Here is an 18,683-nt window from a genome sequence, read left to right as displayed (position 1 = left end):
GAGTATATGGTATGGCAATATCATAGAACAGCTATAAGGACATGGTTCCGAAAGCTGCAGACAGGCTCAGCTTTGTAGAGCACCATCTCACACATAACCAAGCACTCTGCCTCCAGGATTGTTAAGGCCTGCCATAGGAGTGACTTATAGGTTACTATGTGTCAATATATAAGGTAGGTATAGGGATACTATACCTAAGCAAGGGGGGATTACATGACCTTCCCCCTGCTGAGTGATCAGCCAGTTGTGTCAATTTAGGTGGCCAGCCAGGGGTGGCATAATATATGCTGCAGGCCTTGGGTGCACCTATGCCCTGGGTACCTATGGTACACTATACAGGGACTCCCAAACGTGACCCAATATCCAATTTGGTATGTACCTACAGTACATGGAGTCCATTTTACAGAGAGAGCAGATAGCCTGGGGTCCTGAATAGCAGGATCCCAGGCCAACTAAGTCGAAAACCAGCTAAACACTAGGCAAAAAGTTGGGGGTAACCATAGTCAGGTATCCACCTTCCTACACCTGTGACCCAACTCTGCCTTTTCAAATTAAGCTGTACGATCTACAAAGCTCTCGGATCGCGATCCGGCCTTTATAGCCTCTAAAATACAGCGTTATGTCCCTTCTTGCAATCTACGTTCTTTAAACATGAACCTGCTGACTCCCTGCCCATTCAAATGCAAAACAAACAGCGGTCTAAGATTCTCGACCCTTGCACCTCAGTTTTGGAACCCCCCCGAAGTGCGTTTGGCCACCTCCTACACCCAATTCAGGAAATCCCTCAAAACCTATGTATTCGGCCAGGCTTAGTTAACTCCACTGCTATAGTACCTGCAACTAAATCCGCTCAGTGCCAAGAAACAGTCGAGTGAACGTGCGCGTAACAAATTATTTTAACATAACACACAAACGCCCTGGTCTGCACCACGACACGCACCCAGTGCGTCTGAGACTCTGCTTACTCCTGCATGCCCACGATCTCAAGGCACAACTTCTGAAGGTCTCAAGCTGCAAAAGCACGTGCACACCGCGTTGCATGGGACTTCTCTGGAAACTTTTATGATCCTGTATTTCCAAACAGGGAGTCATCTCACCTCGGGCCCTTGGCCTTGGCGAGGTGAGCTGTTTTGTGCTGACACAGCACAAAACACAATCTTCTTTAAGCAGGGGGACCCAGCGCCTCCAAGCACAGTCCCAACAGCCTCTCCCTTGGTTAGAACAGCAAACTGCAGACCAGCCCCAGATCACGAAGCAAGGATTGCTCTTGCCACAGCAGTCTCTTCAGTTGCTCCTTCTTTAGCAGAGGTTCCTCTTGACCACTGAATGCGTCCAAGCCTTTTCAGTCTCAATCTATTTCTGTTTAAATCTATATCTGTTTCATTCCCATGTTCAGTGGTTTCAGCTCTCATAGTAATACCCCTTAATGTCTTTTTGTGCTCCAGGGTCCCTTACCCCTCCCATAATCAGTTCTGGGTGTCTCCATCCCTCTCTCCCTCTGATACTGGGGGTCTGGATCCTTAATCACTCAGCAGGAGATGGGTATATTGGTTTATAGCACCAGCCCAGGCCTTTTCACCTCCGGGCTTCTCCTCCCTCTACTCTCCTGATGTAGGGCAGCCTGGTGCCATCTCAACCCCTCCCTGCGTCAAGACCTCTCCCAGCTGCTCTCACCTTGTAGATCCAGACAGACAATCAACATTTCAGCAGACGCACAGAAATACTTTGAGCACAAAACTCAACCACTTTCTAAAAGAGTGGTGTCTGAACACATTGACAAAACCACCTTCACAGAAAGATGTGTTATGACACAGTTCATGCATACTAAACTTCACCTCTCCGTTATAAACTGACAGGAAACTAGGCTAACAAACACAACAACCAGCTTTCCCAATCTGTCCTATGGACAGGATGGCTTTTCATGAGTGAAACACGAAATGGAGTGTTTATCACTGTCAGGACATAACACAACTTAGTATATGTCCTGCCTTTTACCTATACTGTACCCTGCCCAGGGATTACCCGGGACCTACCACAGGGGTTCCTAATGTACATGTAAAAGGGAAAGTCATGCCTGACAAGTTGTTGCACTGGTCAGGACAACATGCTAACTTGGCAAACTGCGTGCAGGCCCTACTCTGCAGGCCTGAGTTTCCCTCTCGGGGCGCCTTTGCATTAATAGCCCTGGCGCACACAGTGCAACTCAGTAGGGACTTTACTAGTAAGCAAACATACCAATCATGGCCACCAATCGCCATTACATTTTACATGGGGAGCACTAGTATTTTGACACTGATCAGCAGTGGCAAAGTACCCAAAGCATCTAAATCAGGAAAACCATCCGGGGGAGAGCAAAACGTTTAGGGAACTTTAGCCAAAAGGCCAAGTCCTACAATGGTCTTATCACTGCTTGTAATGTTTATATTATCATCTAAGCAGGTTGTGTTATAGAAACAAGGAGTCTCAAAAAATGGGCTTTTTTGGTTGTATTTGGGCAAAGGATTCTTCGGCTGGTTTGTCATAGCATTCACAAAAGGAAGCTATTTCTATTTTTCTTAGAGCGGTTACAGGCGTGCCCATTTTTAGGAATGTAGGTTATAACGGATTGCTCACTTTGTTTCTTTTACACTAATGCCATTAGGGTTATTTTATTTTGAATGTTTATGATGCAACAATGAAGCTTCTTAAGGGATACTGTTAATTACTCTTTTCTGAAAATGTAAAGAACTAAACTCCTGAATATGCAACTTCTGCAACTCTGGTGATCCTTAGATCCACCGCCTAGAAAGTTCAACCTAAAGAGTAAGAGATATTGTTGAGAGGTGAGTCAACAGGAAATGTACCCAGTTGGTTACATTTAAGGTAGGAAAATATAATTTATGGATCAAGCAGAACTGAATTACACCTGAAATGTTTTAATTGGTTTTGTATGCTCTAAAAGACTTTTACATATTAATTTGTTTCCTCCTAGGGTGCTTTGCCTGCAATTCAAGAGGAGCACCGCAGTTTACTGCAAGAAATTAAAGTCATTCAAGAAAATGAGCATGCCCTTCAAAAAGAAGCTCTTAATATTAGGCTTAAAATTGAACAAATAGACAGTCACATTACAGAGCATCAGTCAAAAATAAAATACTGGCAAAGAGAGGTAATGTGAAACTATCCAATTTTCAGTCTCTTGTTTTTGGCAAGTGAAAATAATGGCATAATTCATATTTATACGGCATAAGCAAAGCTACATTGTATATTTAGAAACGTTTGCTGTAAATGTTCTGATCTCAAATGCTGTTAACAGAAATGCCCTCCACAGCTCGGATCGCTCCTATTTGAGCTGGCTCACCCATATTACAAACCGTATCATGCTATCACCTTCGTAGTGTAATTGGCAGAGGATCTGCAGCATGAGTATACACAGAGGCTGAATGTTGCTACCTTAGGAACTTCACCTGAGACCATTGCAGATGCAGAATTTCAATTGAGGCCTTGGCTCTGTGGCCTGGAGTATGCCAATTCTGGCTGCAGGTGTGGCAGTTGAAAAGACTTCAGCTTTGAATGAGGAATGCGACTGGTGCACAAACTGATTCCAACCTGTGGCAGAACAAATGGAGAATAACTTGTGCTGGTTGTTGACCTTGATAGCAAAGTTTCAACTGTACTCAATAACCATCCTTCTAAAGGAAAATTACAGTTTCTAATAAAATATAATTTGCCATTTTCTTTCAAATTGATGTAGCCCATTTGAAACTGAGTCAAAATGTTTGTTTTATTTGATTCATTTCCTCTGTTGTTTGTTGTGATCTTGACTATTTTCAATCCTCCCTCACCCACTTCTAGAAATAAATCTCAAATATTCCAGCATTGGGTGTTTGATAGCCTGAAACATTCACTTAGTTGAGCTGGGAATCCCACAGGAAGATTAAAATAGCGGTACAATGTTAGATACCGCCTAAGAGGCTGTAAATATTATTTAAGTTGCCTAAGCTCCTGGAAAAATAACCACATTCCAACCACTCCTCTCACACCGTCATCAAGCAGATTTCTATCGCACGTAGTATGTGAACGAGTCCCTATAGAGCTCTGTTCACATCTCAATAGATAAGTCTATTTTGCGTCAAGTCTTTTAATGCTTACTCTAGATTCCAAGCAGACTAGCTTCATGCCGAGTTTAAGCCATCTTGTTCCTGTGAGAAATTGAGGATCCACTCAGATTATACCTCTAAGGAATGCACCTACTTTGACTCCTAAAACTAAAGAGTGCAAGATCTGCATAAAGTTTTCTGCAAAAACCTCTAAAAGACAGGGAAGAAGATTGCACTTGTGGCCTCAGAAGTTAATGACGTTGTACACTATCTTAGGTGGTGCCTCTTTAAACCCACCTAAATATAGCCCAAGAAATTATACAGTTGGAGGACAAAGTTGTCTTTGGGACAGTTTCAGATAATGAGAAACATTTGAGATCTAAGAGCCAGCCTCACAAACCACTCGGAAAAGTGGAGAAGAAAACTGAAGAGCTTATCAACACAGCGAATACTGCTTCAAAGACAACAGGTACAGTTGAAGATACCAGCAAGCTTCCAGTCTACTGCATTGGTGTATCTGAAACAGTATTAGTTATAGATTCCTTAACTTAGAATTACCCCCAGGCGTCAGACTGGATCCAGAGATTTTATTTTCTTTAGCAGTACCCCTGTGCGTCGGTCGACTATGCGTCTGTCGTTGCGTCATGGTCGCCAGAATGATGTTGCAGTCTCTACTTAGACACAGCCCCTGCGCACTGACGTCAGTTTTTTCTTTTCTCACGCCAGCCAGTGCAGATCTGGAGAGAGCGGTACCCTTAGTCATTTTTTTACAAAAACTTTTTCGACTTTTGTCGACATCTTTTTTTGTCATTCGACTCCTGGTGCACATAGGGATGTCCCATCGTCGGACTGGCTTAAAGCCTTGTGAATCCTGTTACAAGTTGATGTCGGTCACAGACCCCACTGATGCCTGGCGTGCGACCACGACCCAAAGTAGTGCTCAGACTGCCAGGCCAGGAACCCGAAGTCTTAGCGGGAGCAGTCCTGAAAGCCCGCCAGTCCGCTCTGCGCAGCTCGTGAGGGAGTTCGCGGGACCGATCACAGAGTCACCACCATCATTGCTCCTTGAAGTCTTCCTCATTGGGTAAGTCGAAGCACATGAAGGCGAAGAAGCACCATCACTCTCCGCCTTCTTCGTCAACCGACTGGACGTGGAAGGTCGTCGTCCTTCACCTCTGCCTCGTAGCCCACTGGGATGGATCTGAGTGGACAGGTGGATTTTGCAGATAGTCCGAAGGGGCTACTCCCTTCCCTTCATGTGCCCAACACTCCATCGCATGTCGGAGGATCACTTGGCCCATCTCCATCAGGAAGTTTTGTCTCTCTTGGCCAAGAGAGCGATCGAGTGAGTCCCTGTCCCAGAAGTAGGTTGTGGTTGTTACTTCCACTACTTCCTGGTATCCAAGAAGGACAAAGGCATGCCTCCTATCTTGGATCTCGGGGACATCAACAGCTTCCTCTGGAAGGAGAAATTCAAAATGTTGACTTTAGCTCAGGTCCTGTCTGCCCGGGACCATGGAGACTGGATGGTAGCGTTGGACTTACAGGACGCTTCCACATACCCGTTCTGCCAGGCCACAGGAGTTACCTACGGTTCACGGTAGGCCATGAGCATTTTCAGTTTACCGTGCTCCCCTTTGGCCTTACCAGCACCCCTCCGGTGTTAACAAAGGTGATGGCAGTGATCGCAGCTCATCTGCGCAGATTAGGGGTTCTAGTCTTCCCCTATCTCGACGACTGCCTGTTGAAGGCAAGCTCGCCCCAGGTGGTCGTCTCCAACTGCCATATTATGGCAGACCTCCTGCATTCGCTGGGGTTCGCTATAAATGTGCCGAAGTCACACCAGATTCCCTCTCAGAAGCCCCTTTTCATCGGAGCAGTTCTGGACACGGCGCTCTGGTATCACTGGTACCTTTTATAAGAGACTTAAATGTTTGCCAGAGGTGAGCCAATTGTGGGAAGAAAGGGACAGTTTTGGTAAAGGAGAGTAACATTTGAGAGAGAGAATTATAAAAGGAGAGGTGACAAACAGAAGATTGAATTAAAAAACAGTTTTATTTAAGGGCCTCTTTCCTTCCTAGAGTGGTAAATATTTCATGTGGGGCAATCTGTTACCTTGCCCACTTTCTACGCTCCTCTGCGTCCCTCATAAGAAGAGGAGCGACTCCATCTCCTGGACCCAAAAAGAGCGTTGTTCTACCCTAACTGCACAAGAGTTTCAGATGGACAACCAACTCTTTGTGGGGTACATTGGAACGAAGAACGATCATGGTTTGCAGAAGAGGACCATCTCCCGGTGAGTCGTTCTCTGTATTAAAATATTCTATGCTCTGTCCAAGACGCATCCTTCGGAAAGCCTAAGGGCTCATTCCACCAGAGCTAGGGCTGTTACCACTGCTTTGCAATTTGGAGTACCAGTCCTGGGCATTTGTCAGGCAGTGGTGTGGGCATCCCTGCACATATTCACCAGTCATTACTGCCTGGATACTCCAATCTCAAACTAATATTTTGACCACTTAGTCTTGCAGGATTTCATAGGATAATTTTATCCGCAGTCCCTCCTCTGGGGATGGCATTGCTTGGGTATCTATTCGAAGGTAAGACATCTGCGAGTAGATGCTCTATCAGATGGGCACGTTTCTTACCTTTGATATCGCCTTATCTGGTAGAGACATGATCTAGCTGGAGATTTACCGATCCACCTATCCTCCCCGCACCGCAGGTGCATTTCAGGTCCCTAGTTTCTTAAACCGGCCGATATCGGTGCTGTTCATGGCTCAGTGTTTTTGGTATGGAAACATCTGAAAAGTAACTTACGTCGGTGCACAAAGGTGACGCCTATGTAGGTGATGAAGACGTTAATTCCAGCGTGAGCGAAGTCACACAGAGCTGACTGCCACCTATCGGTGCGCAGGAGTATTGCTCAAGAAAAAACTTCCAGATCCAATCTGACACCAGGGAAATTGAAAGTTAAGGAATCTAGGGCTACAACAGGTCTCTATTACGGAAGGTAAGTGAGCTGTCCTTTAAGGACTATTAAAGAGTGGCACAGTGCACTATGCTTGCTTGCTTCACCAAATGTCTGTCTGCACAGACCCTAAAAGGAAACCATTCACAACCCAAAACACAGATGCATTTCTGTCTTCTAAGAGCTGTGAGTTCCTTTTAAAGCTAGCAAATGAGTCTGTTGTGTAAGAATGTTTACAGGGCCAACATTTTATTGTGCTACGTTCGCAGATTGTTTATCTTTTTCACCAAACTTGTGGTTGTTACTGTCTTGTCTTCTCACCGCAAATACATGTCAACTTTCCCGAGTAATTTATCTACCCAATGTTTAATGAAACATTCATTCTCATTATGAAAGTTGAATTTTTACAATTGTTTCTAGATGTCAAAAATATCTCTGCATCAAATAGAAGATCGGCCAGCAGAAGAGCTTGCAGTGCTTAGCCAAGAGGAGCTTGAAGCCATACATGATCCTGATGTGGTTAACAATCAAATTGCTCTTTTGGAAGCAAAGTGTATTGAAATGAAGCCCAATCTCGGTGCAATTGCAGAGTACAAAAAGAAGGTAGGTTTCTTTTTCCTGCTATGCGAAATGTTTACAAATAGTATGTTCTCATTTCCCAGACCTTGCTGTTAATGGCAAATGACTCACTAATTAAGTGCAGATTGTTTTCTTTGTTAATGCATCGCAGTATTCTGACTGATAGTCGTAAATGAAGACTAGTCCAGCTTGACATGCACACAATTAACTTTTTTACTAAACAAAATCTAAGGTTAAAGTGACGTATTTAAGTCATGTAATGTAAAATTACTTTAAAGCCAAAAACCACTGAAATTCACCAGTTTACTGAGCCAACTATTACTTGCATCCATCCCCTCCATTCTGTGTTCATGAACTAACATAATACATCACTCATGACATGTTAAGTTAAATAATTGCGGGGAACCGCCACAGGGCTGGAGTTGTGGGTCTCAACGGCCATGTGGGGTTAGGATACCCTTATCCAGCCTTCTTGCAAATTTCTCTTAACATATTTTGGGACTTGGTCCCCATGACTTGAAATGGCAGTTGCAACATTTCTGCTATTACAGCCAGTCAGATTGCTCAATCCAGGGGTTGACGGGGTAAAAAAAAATCTAACATTTTATATATGTGTACGGTGTAATAAGTTGGCCTGTGTATGATGTTCACTATTCTAGTGAACACCTTGCACCAGTCCAAACAACCCTTATGGTGATGGTTGTAAGTCAACCTTATAGACCAGCTATCCTAGTGGTAGCGTGGACAGAACAGTCTTAGGCTAAAATACTCTTGAGGGCGTGTAAAGCCAGCTGTTTTACCATATGCTACCCCTTGAATATCAAATGAAAGGACACCACACAGGATATATATAAAATATATATGTATTTATTTACTAACACACTCCTCTGAACTCTTTGAGATCAGAGGCCAAAGCACATAACCAGTTAATCAGAATACGTTAAGTTGCACAAATTACAGTTGGGCCCTAGGGGCGAAGCAAATCATATATTAAGAAAGTGGTATAAGTACCACGTCACGAGAAAAGGAAAGGCCTAGGGCCTAGGCAATCGCTGGGGCTACGCTATCTGAACCTTAGTTCAGAAGAAGGAGGCCCACAGGCGGCGCGTGCAGAGTCTTTACCCACACGCGAGAGTCAATGGGAACCTAAGAGTTAGATAAAGGATTTAGGACACTTCCGGTTTAGCTAGGAGGAAACAACTAAAAACCTAGACACTTGGATAATCAATACCCTTGGGAGTACCGAAGTACTCGCGTTACCTCACCCACAGGAAGCGGGTGCATAGGTGTGAAGATGTCAGGTTTCGCCGTTTGAGTCTATGGAGCCTTTGAAGAAAGATGCTGTAGGCGACCAGGAGGACTACGGTCACTGGTAACATCAGCACTACCGATCCACCCGGTTAAAGAAAAAGAGGCAATACTCCACCAAAGAAGGCGCCAGCTAAAAGGCGGAAAAAAGTGCAAAGGGTCCCCTGTGAGCCTGTACCGCATGCTACTTCACCTCTAGTAGTTAACGCCAACCCCCATCTACTCAACCAAGGGTATAGCGAAGCAAGACTAATGGAGAAAATGGAAAAGTTAGTCAGATCCCTAATGTTACCTTTAATTGAAAGGACGAAACAGCTCACCTCCAAACTAGATCATATAGAAAAACTAGTCACTGGTAATACAACTAGACTAGATGACATCACCACTAACTTAAAACAGCCAAAGACCCCACACCCAAATACTATAATTCAATCTACAGCCCAAAATTCTAAAAAGAAGACAAGAACCCTAATGCTAGTACGGTCTTGGTTTCTCGTCCAGTGACAAATATGTCACTCAAAAATACCCCAGATCCCAACACAAAGGGGCCTACTAGTCCGATAGCCACCAGGCCAGGTATCACGCACAAGAACCAACCTGATTCTCGTGCTCAAACAACAACCAACTTGCCTAAGACGCCAGGTGACACGAATAACAAACACACACTCTCCTGTGTAAACCTCCCTCCGGAAGCACTACCCTACACAATCATAATGGTAGGAATACGCGGACTTGGAAGCGATAAGAGGGAAACACACAGGGATCTGAAGCATAAAGTTATCTACTGGCTAAATACCAATAGACCACTCCCTCCCTTTTCCAACGCAGAGATTCTCTATGTGAGGAGGATAAATTGGGTAGGGAAGACTACTAGGGACTTGGATGGCGACTGTCATTGTGAGTTTTAAAGATCCCTGGGCGGTTGATTTTATCCGCAGGGAACCAAGGTTTGGCAGAGAGGGGGATATTCAAACACTGGATCTTCATTACTTTTACCCTGGTATGAGACAAGGACCACCTTTACACCATCACCATGCCTATAGAGGGGGCCACACGTAGGGAGCACATACAACAGGGCCATGTTTCACCTCCCCTTATCAAACCGATTCGAGCCATTTTCAAATCTAGGAGTGGATTGACCGTTTTGTAAGGCTGATTTGTCTGTAACTACCAATCTTGAAAAATCGTTGTGAGCAATCACAACAGCATTTTAGTAACTTTACTCGGTTGGGGCCTTAAAACCCAGATATATAGCAAACCGACTCAAGAAATTATGGCCTCAAGGTGAAATGGCCCTAGAATTAAGTGAGCAAAAATCAACCCGTACAAATTGTTAGTGGAGATAAGACACCTGTGGCGAGGATATTAGCTATTGCCTCAAAGAAGAGTATAACCCAGCAGATATGTTGCCCAGGATCAATAAGATCCATATCACCATAGAGGGCGTACTGGCTGGTTTGATAAAGACTGCACCAAGGCTTTATCCTCACTAAAACACGTGATGTCAACCCAACCAAGAGACATGGAGCAAATTAGGGAAAAACGGCATGTGTACAAAACCAGGCTTGCAATAAGGAAAAAACAATTACCAGATGAGGCATGGGAAAAATTAGACATGGCAGCAACCCTAAAAAATAAACTTTTATGGGAAACAATTAACTGCCCTTTTCTAAAAAATATTATTCCTGTTGTGACTTCTAATGTTAGTTGTACAGATTGGATAGAGCACTTATCCAAGGTTTTTAACTCGGATGAATTGATTTTACAAAACTCAGGCCAATGGCCAATCATTGCGCTATCTATTACTTTGAATGAGGTTTTGGCAGGTCTGGAAAAAAGTAGTGGTGGCAAGGCCCCTGGTCCGGATGGTGTGCCAATAGATTTATATAAACATGAGAAATTACTATAGGCACCCATCCTTACACATTTCTTTAATGCTGCCATCGAACTCCCTCAGACATGGGGTCAGTCAATCATAATACCACTATTCAAAAAGGGTTCCAGGGCCGAGGCCTGCAATTATAGACCATCTCCCTCCTTGACTCCTCCATCAAAATACTTAGTAGGGTCCTTCTGGCCAGACTGGATACCTGGGCAGAAGAGAAATCCATATTATCACCAATACAGTATGGGTTCAGGAGGGGGATTGGTACGATGGAGCAATGTGTCAACCTTGACCTCATTATTAACAAATATACTACAGTCAAGGAAGGAAATCTTTTTCTATGTTTTGCCGATCTCCGCTCTGCCTTTGATCTGGTCGAACATTCGCTTTTATGGCCTGTTTTAATTAGCATGGGAGCACCGAAAGACATCATATAGTTCGAGGCATGTGGGCTGCTGAATTCATATCTGTGCATAGATCGCCGCCTAGTGTTGGGTCCGGATGATTGCACATTGTTGTCCTGGAAGAGTCTTCGAAGTATCACGAGAGGTGGCTCCTCCCCTGGACTACAGTGCGCATGGGCATCGACTCCATCCCCAGATTGTTTTTTTCTGCCATTGGGTTCGGATGTCTTTGGTTCCCTCTTGTCGGAATCAATAGAAAAACTTTCCTTAAGACCAAAAGGTCTTTAGTATTACGTTGGTATTGTCTTGCGTTCGGCTAGCAACTTCTACTTCGGCTCCGAGCCGAGTTCTGTACTTCCGCGTGTTTTCGGCGCGGAAGGCCTCGTCGACGCTCCAGACTCATCGACGATCCATCATGGACCGAAGTCCATTCAAACGATGTCCGGTCTGTAACTCGAAGTACCCACACATCGACGTCCACCCGGTGTGCAACAAGTGTCTGTCGCCGGACCACGATGAGGCCAAGTGTATGGCCTGTTCGCGATTCAGGTCCAAGAAGACACTCAAGCTCCGACGAGCTGCGCGCCTGGAGGCCCAGCAATCTGCTCCGGCGCCTACGGACATTTTCGATGCTGGGGAGCTCGAGGAAGACTATATCCAGGACGTTTCAGAATCAAACCCCGTGTCGGACTTCGAGGAAGACTACGACGCTGAGGTTTTCGAAACTGAAGAAGTCGTCGAGGAGGTAGGAGACGACGACGGGGCCCTCGGGCCATGGAGGATAGCTCGGACGAGGAGCTCCCTCAGACTGACTCTGGGGCCGTGCCGGTCTATAAGGCCCGGGTCGAGGGATCGCCTTCGGGCCTTACCCAAGACCTCGATATTGGTTCCACGGCCCCGCCTTCGGGCCCGGCCACGGACATTGTTACCGAGTCACTCCCGGTCAAAACGAAACCGAAAGTGAAACCTACGGTCTCGACGCCAGATACTGCGCAGGTACCGAAACCGAAAGTGCGCATCGCATTGGTCGGATCGAAGACTTCCGAGGCCTCGGCGCCGAAGAAGCCAAAGATGGCTGTCGAGCCGAAAGGCCAAGTCAAGGGCGCCGAGCCAAAGGCTACCGCGCCGAAGACTAAGGTGAAAATGTTAGACGTCGGCGCCGAAGGCGGTCGATGCCGGCAAAGGCCGGGTCGACCTGAAGAAGGCTGTCGACGACCCGAAGAAATCTCTCGGCGACCCGATGACCCGACGGTCCTCTCTGCCTCGCTTCCACACGACAAGGCCAAGGGTGCTGCGCCACGTGAGTCGGCTCCAAAACCGTCCTCGGGGGACTCATTTGAACCGGCACGTCCATCTGCCGCGTTCACGAAAAAGGTCACGGAGTCCCTGCAGCGCATTAAGGACGGTGCCGCAGCGGTCGAACCGAAAGAACCTCCGCCTGCCAGGCCTGTGGAGAAAACGGTTAAGGCGTCCACGCCGATCCTCTTTACCTTGCCGCCTAAGACGGCGCCGAAGGCTTTCGCTCCTAGACCGGGGGCCGGCGTGCTCGAGAAGGTCTCTACGGCGCCGAAGGCGTCGTTGGTGGTCACGCCCCGCGGCCTCGACAACCTTCAGAGGAGGGGCGTCAAGAACACTTCATCGACGCCGAAACGGGCAGGCTTTCCCTTCTAAAGAGGAAAATCACCCCGGAACTGGAGTCTTACAAAATACCCCTCAAGAAGAAAATGGACTCTGCTGGTACTCCTGCCTTGGTGGAACCCATTTCACCACAAGCTCATGAGGTCTCACCCACCTACTCCGATGGGGACGCTGGTGAGGGCGATGAGGAGGATGAATATAGCTATCCGGTCTACACGGACCCAGAGGATACAAATGAGCCCTGGTCAGCTGGTGGTGAACCTGGGGATCCTCATTCGGGACAAGACCCTCAACTCTTCTCTGCTAAGACTTCACCTACTGAGGACTCTGCTGCTTTCAATGCCCTCATTGAACGGGCCGCTGCCAATGACAATGTCCAGCTGCATGCTGACCCTGTGGATGTGGATTTCCTCTTTGACACCTTTTCTGTTTCTGAAAAGACTGTGAAAACACTGCCTATGCTGAAAGGGGTTTTGAAGCATGCTGCTGAGGTCTTCAAGGAACCTACCAGAGCGAGAGTTATCAACCCTAGAATTGATAAGAAATACAAAGCGGCACCTACTGATCCCACCTATATTAAAGGACAGTTGCCTCTGGACTCCCTTGTCGTGTCGAATGCCCGGAAGAGGGCCAATTCTCAGACTACGGGTGATGCTCCTCCCCCTGACAAAGAATCCAAGGTCTTTGAGGCTTCAGGGAAGAGGGTAGCAGCACAGGCAGCCAACGTATGGCGCATCTCAAACACACAGGCGCTTCTGGCGCGTTATGACAGGGCGCACTACGATACACTAGAGACCCTTTTGCAACACCTACCTGATCAATACAAGGAAGGGGCTGAGGTGCTGATCCAGGAGGGGAAGCTAATCTCCAACGCTTCCATTAAGTGCGCTCTGGACGCAGCTAACACCGCTGCGCGAGCCATTAACACCAGTGTTATGCTTCGGAGACATGCCTGGCTGAGAATCTCTGGTTTTAAGCCAGACATCCAGACCACCATCTTGAACCAAACGGTCAACCCAGACCACCTGTTTGGCCCGGAGGTTGACACCACCCTAGAGAAAATGAAGGACACTGACACTGCAAAATCCATGGGTGCCTTGCAGTCCCAGCAGTTTCGGGGTGGGTCTTTTCGCCGCTCCAATACTAGAGGCACCTCAAGGGGTCAACTTTCACAGTCCGCGCAATTCTACAAGGGCAACACCCAGACTACTTATGCCAACAAGAGTCGAGGTGGATATCACTGCAACAGCGCCAAAGGCAGAGGACGTGGCAACAACAGCTCCAGGTCCTCTACCGCCAGCAAACAGTGACGCCTTGTCACTGCCCCCCGACCACACAACACCGGTCGGGGGGAGACTCCAGCAGTTCCTGCCCATCTGGAAGTCCATCACCACGGACAGGTGGGTCAGAAAACTTATCCAATACGGTTATTGTCTGGAGTTAACATCCACTCCACCCAACATGCCCCCAAGACACCGTCCTATGTTGGACGAGCACTTGCACTTATTGCAGCAGGAGGTCACCGTCATGCTGCAAAAAGGAGCAATAGAGCTCGTGCCACTGCAGGAGAGAGGCACAGGAGTATACTCCCTGTACTTCCTCATACCAAAGGACGGGTCCCTCAGACCCATTCTGGACCTCAGGCCACTCAACTTCTACATCCTGTCGGAGCACTTCCATATGCTGACCCTGAAGCAAGTGCTCCCGTTGCTCAGGCAAGGGGATTTTCTCACAACTTTAGACCTGAAGGATGCGTACTTTTGTAGGAGAGTAGGGTCTGCAATCCTATGATCACCCAGATTTTTTGCTTTTGTTTCACTGGTTTATGACTTTCTCTGGCTGTGGGCCTGCCAATCAGACCCACAGCCTAGCTGTTCTCTCACTAAATTGACATGTGTACCTTAGGTGCATTATCCAATTGGTACTGGGCCACCTTATCAGACCCTGTAACTCAGGGCATAGGTGTACCCAGGGCCTACCAGGGGCTGAAGCATGTATTATGCCACCCCTGGATGGCCATCTAAATCTGACACAACTGGCTGCACGACAGCTGGGGCAAGGTGGTGTAATCACCCTTTGCTTTAGATATAGTATACCTATATCTAACCCTAAAAATGGACACACAGATTCCTATCAGTCACTCCTATGGCAGGCCTTGACAATCCTGAAGGCAGAGTGCTTGGAATCGTGTGAAATGGTGCTCTGGCATGAGCTGAGCCCGTTTGCAGCTTGCGGAACCAAGTCCTAATAGCTGTTCCATGATAACGCATACCATATACTCTTAAGTGCATTATAATCCTCGCGGTTAAATGCTATCTTTGGTATTGCTTTATCAAAACATGTCGAGTAAGGTGTCATACGAATTGGAATACTAACCCCTCGCCAATTCTGGCGACGGGGTTAGCATTCCACCCTTCTAGAGGGACACGAAATGTATGTAACTGTGAACCCCGGTTAAAGTTAACTGAAGCCTCAGCTCCACAAAATGGATGCTGCCACCACAGACACGAGTCTGACCTCCTGCTGCTGGGAGTCCTTCCAGCTAGGAGAGCTTGGACAAAGGGTTTCCTGTCAGGGGCGGTGCTAGCACCATCCCAGACAGGGTTTTGTGTATCCTGGGTAGGCAGGGCTTTACAGGAAGGTGACTGCAAGTGGCACCCCGGTGCTCACTACGCATCTGCCGGCTGGAACCAGTTCCAGGGGCACACCAGCCCCTGGCCTGGGGAAAGTCCGGCATGGGAGAGGGGTGTAACCACCCCCCTTCCTGGTCCCACCCCTAGGGCAGGACCTAGTCGCGTACCCACCCCTTTCTTTAGGATAAAGGCAGGAGCGGGGACCCTTCCAAATTAGATCATCTTTGAATCAAGAAACTACTTTCTACGAAAGGAACTCTCGACTTCTTCTCAAGATTTCTCCCTTGTGGCTAAGGAGTAGTCACCCTGCATCCGCAGGCACCATCTAAGAACTCTGCGGTTTGCTGCACGTCCTTCCTCAGGAATCCGACCGACCAGCACGACGAGACCCGGCTTCCCTGGCACCTCTGACCTCTACCTACCTCTACAGCTAAGCTGAGAACCGTAGGTGCGACGAGACCTCGAGGGACCGGCCATCATCAGAACTGCACGACTTCTCTTCAGCACGACTGCCGAGGGATCCTCTGGTGAGGGCTTTGGGGTCCGAGAAGCCCCGACCCTGAGCAGCTCCAGCACCGAAGTCCAGCCTCCCAGCATCTCCACGATCTGCGTGGGGCCCTTCTGCTTTTTGCTGCTCACCACGTTGTTTGGCTACTAGCCCGCTGGCTTGTGGCCTTCTTAACGACGCCCGACGACATCACTGCTGCTGGTCTGGTTGCTCCAGACTGGCCCTTGCTCCCTTCCAAAAGAGGAGCACCCCGGACCCTCCTGGTCCACACCAGACGCCATTTTAGGTCCACCGCTTGGGCTTGAATTTGCCAAGACTTGTTGCCCCAATCCTGGGTCCAGCGACGTCGACAGCATCATCCATCGTGGGACAGCTTGCACCTCCATCCTGGTCGCCGACAACGCCTCCTGGTCCGTGAGATCTGCAGAGCACAGCGTCGCCCACTCACCTAGTCGAGGTGACTACCATCCGGTGCCCTCCTGGTGCCACCTGACTACTGGCTTGTAGTCACGAACTTGGTCCCCTCTGCTTTCAGGTGTCATCCATCTTCGATCCAGGCTTGGATCACTCGAACTATCTTCACTGGTCGCCTGCCAGCAACTTCTTTCTTCAGGCTCCTGGTTCGTCTACGAGGATCCCCGACGTCTTTTGAGACCTATGCAGCTGCAGCCCCTGGGCTAGGTAACTTCGGCATTTCGGTGCCCCAGCATAGCCTCACTATCCAAGGGTCAGGATCCACTGTTGTTTTTGATCTACCTTATCAGGTTCACCCGAGAACACTAACTTTGTCTTTACTAGTTCCCATAGACTTTGTCCCGCATCCCGCGTGAGAGTGCGCACACTGCACCCGAGTCCCCTAGGCCTCGTACTAGTAATCTGAAGGTTCAGTAAACGTAGTCCTAGCGATTCTAAAGCCTATTAGTACAGTACTTACCTGCTAGTAATTTCGCATTCCACTTCCATAGTATATGGTTTTCCGTGCCTCTCGGGCATTTGTGTAAATTGTGCAACTTGAAGTATTTTTATAAGAGTTTTGTTGTGTGCTTAGTACCCTGTCCTCATAAAGAGTACAGGGCTGTTGTGATCTAAATAAATACACTGTTTATTTTCATAACACTTGTGTGGTGTCCTTTCACTTGGTGTTCAAGGGGTATATGTGATGGTATAACAGCTGGCTTAACACGCCCTCTAGAGTTTAGCCCGAAGACTGCTCGTATCCACGCTACTAGGATAGCTGGTCTATAAGGTTGACTTACAACCAATCACCATAAGGGTTGTTTGGACTGATGCAAAGTGCTCACTAGAATAGTGAACACTATATATCAGGCCAACTTCTCACAACTTTCACATTCCACTGCACCCTTCACACAGGAAATACCTCAGGTTCACCATCCAAAACCAGCACTACCAATTCAAGGTTTTTTCCTTTCGGTGTCACCACGGCACCCAGGGTTTTCACAAAGTGCCTGGCGACGGTGGCGGCACATCTAAGGAGACAAAACATCCACGTCTACCCTTATCTGGACGACTGGCTTATCCAAGCGAAGTCAGCCCAGCAGTGTGCCGCCCACGTGTCCCACACCATTCACCTCCTGCACGATCTGGGATTCTCACTGAATTACCCAAAATCCCACCTCCAGCCCGCCCACATACGGCAGTATCTGGGTGCGACCATAGACACTCTGCGGCCACCGCGCAGCCGAATTCAGTGAGAGTCAGCAGCATTCAATCGCTGATCCAAAAATTCAGGCCTCAACATTCGCTTCCAGCAAGAGTGTTCATGCAGTTGATAGGCATGATGGCCTCCCGCATCTCCATTGTCTCGCACGCGAGACTACATATGCGTCCGCTTCAGGAGTGCTTGGCACTTCAGTGGACTCAGGCTCACGGCCAGTTGAAAGACCTAGTGTTGGTGAGCGGTCGGGCATACAACTCTCTGCATTGGTGGAATCCACGAAACCTTTGCAAGGGCCGACCGCTCTAGGAGCCTGTGCCACAGATCATCCTGACGACGGACGCTTCTTTCCAGGGATGGGGAGCGCATGTACTCCAAACACTGTGCAGGGACTATGGGCACAACAACAAAGGAAGATGCACATCAATGTTCTGGAACTGATGGCAATCTTCATGGCACTAAAAACCTTCAAGGTACATCTGTGCAACAAGGTCGTGTTGATCCGAACGGACAACATGACTGCAATGTACTACATTCAAAAGCAGGGAGGAACACACTCTCCGCAGCTGTCTCATCTGGCTCAGAGCATGTGGAAGTGGGCCATTCAGAGGAACATCTTCCTCATGGCAGAGCACCTCCCGGGCAAGGACAATCAGATGGCGGACCTGCTCAGCAGGCACAGCCACCAAATGCACGAGTGGGAGATGCATCCATCAGTTCTCCAACGTACTTCCTACGGTGGGGTCATCCAGAGATCGACCTCTTCGCCACAAGGGAAAACGCAAAATGCCAAAGCTTCGCCGCCAGGTTCCCACACCCACAGTCGCAGGGCAATGCGATATGGATGAACTGGTCAGGCAAATTTGCGTACGCTTTTCCCCCAGCACCTCTGATACCGCTGGTGGCATGACAGCTCAGGCAGCACTCGATGACTCTCATCCTGGTTGCTCCAACGTGGGCTCGCCAACCATGGTACACCACGTTTCTAGAACTGTCCGTGGTACCGCAT

The 18,683-nt window shown here is 48.0% G+C and overlaps 1 protein-coding gene across 2 annotated transcripts in view; it reads left to right on the top strand.

Annotated features, from left to right (window-relative positions):
- The window catches only part of SMC4 (structural maintenance of chromosomes 4), a 512,503-nt gene that overhangs the window by 423,476 nt on the left and 70,344 nt on the right, over nt 1-18,683 (top strand). For both annotated transcript variants that reach the window (XM_086944206.1, XM_086944207.1), the window contains exons 20-21: nt 2,972-3,145; nt 7,465-7,647. In XM_086944206.1, coding sequence (XP_086800332.1) covers nt 2,972-3,145; nt 7,465-7,647 — 357 coding nt within the window. The remainder of the gene's footprint in view (nt 1-2,971; nt 3,146-7,464; nt 7,648-18,683) is intronic.

This window comes from Lissotriton vulgaris, chromosome 11, assembly GCF_964263255.1.
Source record: "Lissotriton vulgaris chromosome 11, aLisVul1.2, whole genome shotgun sequence".
In the NCBI taxonomy this organism is placed as follows: Eukaryota; Metazoa; Chordata; class Amphibia; order Caudata; family Salamandridae; genus Lissotriton; species Lissotriton vulgaris.
This window is presented reverse-complemented; position numbering and strand designations above follow the sequence as displayed.